Source organism: Pygoscelis adeliae, unplaced genomic scaffold (genome assembly GCF_000699105.1).
Source record: "Pygoscelis adeliae isolate BGI_AS28 unplaced genomic scaffold, ASM69910v1 Scaffold113, whole genome shotgun sequence".
Taxonomy (NCBI): Eukaryota; Metazoa; Chordata; class Aves; order Sphenisciformes; family Spheniscidae; genus Pygoscelis; species Pygoscelis adeliae.
In genome coordinates this window covers 6,898,732-6,906,826 of record NW_008825108.1, presented here as the reverse complement: position 1 = coordinate 6,906,826, position 8,095 = coordinate 6,898,732, and the positions used below count along the sequence as shown (strand labels likewise).

Sequence of the window (8,095 nt, the reverse complement as noted above, 5' to 3'; positions counted from 1 at the left end):
GCCCCAAGATCGATGTCCTCCAGGCTGAAGTAGCAGCGTTGAAAACACTAGTACTGTCTACTTCACCGACATCTCCAACTAAGGAGTTTCAGGCTACTGGAAAAACTCCTTTTAAGAAAGGCCATGCAAGAAACAAGAGTACAAGCAGTGCTATGGGTGGCAGTCATCAGGACCTTACCATGATGCAGCCAATTATAAAAGACTGTAAAGAGGTAACAGTACAAGGATTGTCCTCTTTTTGCTGATAAGTGGCTTTATTATTTTTACTCACAGTACATCTAGTATATATTGAATCTTCTTCATGTAATACTGACTATTTTAGAGATATTTTTCATTAATGAAAGAAGTTTTTTCTTACATAACAATAGGTGGTGATTTTTGCAAGTCTTGTTTACCTTTAAATCATTAAGGGAAAATGAGGAAAGATTTGAAATTGGAATCAATAATTTAAAGATGGGAATTAAAAAAAAAAAAGAAAAATACAGTGTAACTGAATGATAAGTCCTGGTGGCTTTTTACAAAGTCATCACCAAAAGTTCATAAACTTTCATAAATGTTTCATAAACTGTCATAGCAAAGAGGAAGAGTCATTTTATAGATCAATAATGGGTGAAAGAGGCCAGGAAAAAGACGGAACCAGTGATTAATTAGAGAACAAGAGGAGAGTTACCAGTGGAGTGCCAGAGGGGCCTGTGATTGAAATTTTTTTTTTTTTAAATCTACTCATGTAACTGAAAATGGGAAAATAATGAGGCAACAGGTTGGTGCTTGAGTCCTTGGAATGGTAGTTGCAAAGTGACTGAAGAGAAGGATCTTACGATACTGAGTGGTTCATAGAACAGCAGATGAAATTCAAAATCAGTAAATGACAAATGAGGCATCTAGGAAAAAATCCAACGCCAGCAGACATGCAGTTGTGGACTTAGAAATAGCTACATTGTTCTGGAAAAAAAAAGTAGTGTACTCGTGGATAATTCTCTGAGAACACCATCTCAGTGCTCAGTGGTGGTCAAAGACCCACAGAGCCTTAGAAGTTGTTAGGAAAGGAATAAATAGCAAAAGAAAAAGTATACTGCTGTATAAACATGTAGTAAATGTGTATGTCCATGCATGCAGCTATGATATCTTCATCTCAGAAAGTACATAATGAAAATATGAGGAAGTGTGACATAGATGGTCAAACCTATGGAAGTATTTCTGTGTAGAGAGACACTTGAGGCAAAACAAAAATCTATACAATCACAGGTGATATAGGGAAGATGAATGGTGAACAGATATTAATGATTTCTTGTAATAAGAAAACTCTGGAAGCTAAAAGGAAAATAATTTTCAGTCAGCATACAATGAAACTTTACAACTCATTGTCACGAGGTAGCAAGATTAAAAATATGAATGTGTTCAAACTGTAGTCATGCAAAGTGACAAAAGAAAAGCCTGTCAAGGTATATAGAAGATAGATATGACATTTGGCTTAGGAAGCTGCTTTAACTACAGATTGCTAGGCTGTGAAATGAAGACACGTCACTGTCTTTCCTCTCGTACTGCTCTGCAGCCAGCTCTGTGACTGCTGGCCATTGTCAGAGGGGTAACAGGCTAACTGGAACTGTAATGTCATTCATGGTGGCCATTTTTGTACTTTGTTTCGCCAGTCATCAAGTGCCTTTATACTATACACCTTTCTACTATAAATCTAGAAAATAAAGGCATTTTCCAGTTTCTGTTTCATACTTGGGCTTTAAAAAAAACCAAGCTTTACATCCTGCCTGCGCACTTTCAGTGGCATCCAGGATGTTTTACTTATTAAAACTGAATCCTTGTTGCTCTTCAGAAAGATGCAAACGAAAGGGGAGAGCTGGGGTGGAATCCAATTGCTTCGTAAGCATCACACTGAAGTCATGACTTCAATGAAATTTTTAAGTGTCAGGCAAGGGCAGGAGAGGGGAGATATCTGTTTTGCCTCAATTTCTTGTGGAGAGAAAGTGGTGAATGTGAAGGATGTGCTGCAGAAGGTCCAATCTGCCTGACATTTTTCTTTAGTTCAGTCTCCCTTCTCTTGGCTGCGTAAGGAGGCTGATCGAGGCTGCTCAAAACAGGTGACTGTTTCTTCCAGTGACAGCCCAGGGAGTCAGTAAGAAATAACATGGATTTTCCGCCCACTGGGACTTGAGTCTTTCTATCTCTCTTCTGAGCAGGAATATTTAATGGAGTGCAACATGGGGTGAAGAAAGCAAGACTGCATCTGCCAAGGTGGTTAGGACATTGTTTTAAGCAGGGGAGATCTGCCTTCCCTACTGCTTTCGTTATCCAGTGCTTTGTGGTTTTGTTTACTACTTTTGTTTATTGTTGGTCTAAGGTAAATGTTTCTGCATTTCTGGGAGCTGGGTCCGAAACCCTAGTTCTGCCCCCTTCTTGCTAAATGTTCTTGCCACTGAGTTAGGTTACCCTTTGCATGTCGTTCTTCTGATTTTGAGTGACTGGGCTTCAAAAGGGGGGCTGGGAGTACCCTTACTCAGGGATACATAGTGGCCTTGTGGTGTGGGGAATATAGCTTTGGACCCTTATGGAGAGTCTACCACCCAGAGATGGGCATTTCGAGATGTTGGATGGAGCTGGGTGTAAATACATGTCAACTCCCAGCTTTCTTCGTAGAGTGTAGACAGAGTTAGAGTGGCTGGCTGTCTACCCTAAATTGCAGTGGAGCCAGAAAGGTGCCCAGAGAAATACTTCCTAGCATGTGGGAGTAACCTCTAGGATAATAGACATGTCTAATTTAGGTATTTAACAGGATTTAGGCAAGCTGAATAGCTGCCTGGATCTTAGGCAGGCAGGTAGCATCCACTCAGCGTAAATGCTGATAAATGCATCCGTGTTGAAAGAGCTGAAATGTTTCTCTGATGTTGTATTTTACTGTAAAATGAAAGCATTAAAAATTTAACTAGAATTATTATTACAATTGGCTGTATATTTAATTGCAGGTAATCAAAACGTTGATCTAGTGAAAGTGCAAATAAAGGCAGGGAAGAAATACACATGTAGCACGCAGTGTAGATTGGAAAGGAAGAGCATCAAGCTATATTCACTGAGCAGTTTTTTCAAGACAGCTTCTTTATAAATTGCAGGTTTGGGTGAAATTGACTTAAATCTAGAAAATAACCGAGTTAATAAGAAATGCATCTTAGTTTTTAGAATCATATAGTACAAATCAAAAATGGCCTTTTTTCTGCTGCTATCTCTTGATTGTATTTGTTTTAAAGCCAGACCTGAGATGGGTTTTAAGGTATGGGAAACGCACCTTTAGGGAGCAAGTTATACCTATTGAATTTCATTTGTACGATGAGGTTGGTGGCTTAGCAACCAGCACATTTATGGACTAGCTTAATTAAGATGGTTGTTCCTGGTTTTACCTGAGTGTAAGGCAAGTAGCTCTAATGGAAAACAAATTTGCCAGCTTAATTTTTGTAGGTTCCTTTTCAAGAAACACACCCCCCCCCCCTTTTTTTTTACAAAAGAACTCCCCAAAATATATATGTTTTTAAAAGAATGGTGAAGTGCTGGGAGCTCAGAGAAGGGGTAATGCATGGGAAAAGAACAAAAGACTGAAAGAGGTTGGTTCAAAGCAGTGTACTGATCTTTTTAATAGGATTAAAAATTAATTACTTTAATTTTTAGCATACACTGTTTTCCCACTTTCAGTATCTCATCTATATTATTTGTTTTTAATATTACAAAATTTTAAAATCACATCCTGGCTTATCTTTGGCCTGCAGCGTACATTCTTTCCTATAGCCCTAGGTTTGGGTTTTAGGAGTATAGGTCTGCTATAGTACAAGAAAGGGATTTAACAACCAGTCGGAGGGGAAAGGTGCTGTCAAAACCAGTCTGAGGATGGTGTTGCATCTGAGAAGCAGGATGGTGTTGCATATCCCACTGGGGACTGGCATTAGTCTTTTGCATTGGATTAGGAGTATGCGTCAGAAGCACTCATCCCCACTCTGCTTGGTTAATGTCTTGGAGCAGCGTTGGTGCCTGTGAACAGAATCCTTCTCAAGTAACCCTAAACCAGAAGATGTGCTCTGGGAGTACCTCAGTGTGCTCCAGCTGTTAGTGGGTAGCCAGCCCATGGGACAGGGTGTCCCATAACACGAACATAGATTTTAATAGCGACCTAGTACCAGTCTCCTGAATGCCAGACTGGACAGGTGCCTTCCCACTGCTAAACTGATCTCAACATGGAGATGACAAAACAAGGTGGTTTCAAAGCAGATAAAACCATCTCTTCCTAACACAGATCATGCTTACTTCTAGCATGATTTAATGGGTTGTTTTAGTATTTCTCCATTGACTGGAGGAGCTGTGGGGGAGCAGGCTCATAAATCATGCCCAGTGAATATCCTTGCCTTCCTGTTGTAGCATGGTGTAGGAGAGAGTTTGGGCATAAAGATGAAAAATGAAGAATAAGAGTATAGTTTTAATTGATTTGTATATTGAATTCCTGTTTTCCTGTGTTAGTATATTTAGTGTGTTAAATGTCTATTTTTTTCTAGCATTTGGATAGCAGTGTGTTATATTCAGATGCAGGGTGAACATATAAGCATATGATTTATATGCTTTTCTTTAGATTTCTCTGCTTTTCTTTAATGCACAGAAATGGAGATGGACTAAAATACTGTAATGAAGATGCATCAAGAAGAAAATTTTTTTTTTGCTTTTTTTCTGTTAAACAATCAGTTAAGTTTTTCAAAGCTATCCTGGAAGCTTAGGAAATGGGGGAGAGGTAATTAGCTTGTCCCTGGTGGTGTGGTGACCGGTGAATGCATTACCTCTGTGTCTTGAAAATGGTATGTTTTGATTTGCTTATATTTGCAGTCTTAGGAAAGTGGATTTAAGAAGCTAGGGTATGATCGCATCCTTTCACAGTGCAATGGAAAGCATTTAGTTTTAATGCTTGTTATTTACCTCGCTATTTATCGATATTCGCAAATGATAGACACTACTGTGATAATTGCAGTACTAAAATATGTAAATCTTTGTGTGTGTTCTAGGCTGACCTATCTTTGTACAATGAATTCAGATCTTGGAAGGATGAGCCTACTATGGACAGAACATGTCCTTTCTTGGATAAAATTTATCGGGAAGATATTTTTCCGTGTTTAACCTTCTCAAAAAGTGAGGTAATGGAAATAGTCTAAATGTGGTCACTGATGCTTTTCCCTTAAACATGTTACATGAAGCCAATAGACTGTCTTAACAATGTTTTCATATGAAGTTTAACCATTTTTGTTTCATTAGAGTGTGACATTTTACAGTGAAGTGCTGAAGTTTAGTCTGGAGTATTGAAATGATCTTTTTTTTTCTTCACTATTTCATTTATGCTATTCCAGATATGGCCTTTTTAGGTCTACTCCTTCAGATGTTACTCCTATCTGGCAGAATCTGATGTTTGTAGGAATGGATGGTGGGTTTTTTCCTAATATTTCAAAGATACTGTTTTGTAGAAATAGTGTCCTGTCACTGTCTCTTGTTTATGTAGGGGGCAGTAGAGACCAATGTATTTAATTTTGTGGACCAGTTTTCTCTCATATCAGTTGGAGCAGGCTGCAAGCACAATCTAGGTATTTTCTTGAAGAGAGGTTTGAGTTACAGAATTAGACTTTGGGATTTGATATGATTCAATAGGGGCAGTTTGGGAATGTGGTTTTAGATGAAATTAATTATGAGACTTTTTTTTCCTGGTGTTACGCCCTCATGCTCTCCCATACAGAGGAAAGACTGGAGTTTTACCCATCCTGGGAATAACATGGAACTGATTCCAGCTCCAACTCTTTACTTAGTTTTTGTTCTTAAGCAGCATTTACAGGCTGTAGTTGTGGTATCAGTCTCTAGGGGGAAGGGACCATATTCTTAGATCTTTATTGAAATAAGAATAACAAATTTTAAAGCCCTCAGACTTGATATTTTTGTTCCCCAATAAAATTAAACACCTTACATGGAAAATGCTGTATTTACTTCATAATGTTTATCTGTTGTTTTCATGTGGTGTTACGTTCTTTTCCCGTGCTTTTCATCTACTGGTACTTGCTGGCCATAAGCACGCATGATCTTTTAGTTAGTTGTATACCAGTTCATTATGGTTGGTGTACAGCATCATATGAACGTCTCCCACTAAAAAGTTTACTTGGTTACTATGGGAATTAAATTGCTTCTGCAGTATGTGTAAGTAGGCCATCCCGCTGTCTTTCCCAGCAACTTCATTTTGTGTTTTTTCTGCTTCAGTGGTGATATAATTACTGTAGATTTGTATTTCCTCTTAAGGAAAGAATGAGGCTTCTAGCACTTGTCAGTTAAATCAGTTGTTGTTTCCAGATGCTGTGCATAGTGACCACCTTCTGTTTTCACTTGAATATCGATAAACTAACATGCAGTTAAACCAAACAAACTACACATGTATTGTGTTTTAGAATAATTGGAAATGCAGTTATCTGAATGGTTGAAGTGTTACATTAACTCTCAATAGCCTCTTGTGTATGTGTAGTGTTTTGCTTTTGGGAGATGGCAGAGAAAGAGTATTTCATATGAACTACTTTAATAGTAACATTCTGTCTTTAAAATATTCAAAGTACAATAGAAAAATATCATTATTACTCAGGAAGGAAACTTGGCACAGAATTATTTCACTAATAACATAAATTGCACCTTTTTTTAAATCAAGTAATGGCTATTACTTGTCCATACTTAAACAGTAGTCTTGGGCAAGTGTTGAGTCCAATCAAGCAAAATGAGCGTATTTCTAGTGTCTTATGATTGGATGTTTATAAAGAATTAACATAAAAAGCCTGAGCAAAGTTGCACTTTGTTTCATGAAATTGATGTTTTAACTAGACTAGTGTTTGAAAGTTGCAACTGGCTTTTCCATATATTATGTTGACTTTTCTATATATTGTTCAGTCTTACTTGTTTGAACCTTTCTAAAGCTATTTTTGGCTGAAAAACAGTGACATAATATTTACTTGTTTTTTGCAAGATAAGGAAGCATGCTGCATTATTTTGTGTTTCCATAGAACACAATAAAATTAGAGCAGTTTTTTTAAATGAACAAAGTTTCTGCCATATCCAGTCTCTGACAAGAACACTGCATGTACAAATCTATGTGCTACTTGGGCTTATGAGGAATGACTGAAAATACAGTTAGCATTTTAAACATGCTTGACTACATTCCTGGCTGTAAAGGTAGTTATCTTGCCTCAGGGAGAGCAGGGTTATTTGGAGGGCAGAATTTAAACAGGAGCCTGGAAGTGGGACCTCTTGTTCACGATGAAAGCAAAATCTCATATGTAATTGAATTTGTTTGGTGAGTTGATTTTTTTCGGTGTTCCTAACTTCACAGAAGAAGAAATATGTCACTGCTTTGAGGCAATGGATAACACAGAGCTGTTTTTAACTGCTTTCTAAATTTCTCTTGCAGTTGGCCTCAGCTGTTCTGGAAGCTGTTGAAAACAACACTCTGAGCATTGAACCTGTTGGCTTGCAACCTGTTCGATTTGTGAAAGCTTCTGCAGTTGAATGTGGGGGACCAAAGTATGTTAAGCTAACAGACAGAGGGGAAATCTTGACTCATTTGAGATAACTCTTGGGTTGAGAAAACGCCTATCAACTGCTCACCTCAGTCAAATTTGTGTATCTTAAACTTTATTTCCTAAAATCTAAGACTTCAAGAGTGCTGTTAGAAAATTTTATGGGGAAAGTAAGCAACTAATAAATTAAACTTTAAAAAAGACTAATATAGAACAAACCTTTAAGACAAATTCCCTTTTTGGGAGAGCTGTTTACTTCACTTAGATGCATTGACTGCAAAAGTAACATTGACTTCTTTGGAGAAGACAATCCTAATACTTAAAACAGATGCTTCTGAACTAGGGGCTATCACCTGGAAAGCATCATGAAAGAAATAAGTATTGAAGTAGTACAGGCTGAATATCAGACATCTGGAGTACTTGTGGCATAAGAAATTTAGGACATACATAGCACACTGACAAAGGTAACTGAAGGATTTGAGAGGAGATATATAGAGTAAATCGCCTGAATTTGAGCAGGAGCC

At 37.7% G+C, this 8,095-nt stretch overlaps 1 protein-coding gene across 2 annotated transcripts in view; it reads left to right on the top strand.

Moving 5' to 3' along the window:
- RAB3IP (RAB3A interacting protein) overlaps positions 1 to 8,095 on the top strand; it is a 26,790-nt gene that overhangs the window by 10,630 nt on the left and 8,065 nt on the right. For both annotated transcript variants that reach the window (XM_009327552.1, XM_009327551.1), the window contains 3 exons: positions 9 to 212; positions 5,043 to 5,171; positions 7,463 to 7,575. In XM_009327552.1, coding sequence (XP_009325827.1) covers positions 9 to 212; positions 5,043 to 5,171; positions 7,463 to 7,575 — 446 coding nt within the window. The remainder of the gene's footprint in view (positions 1 to 8; positions 213 to 5,042; positions 5,172 to 7,462; positions 7,576 to 8,095) is intronic.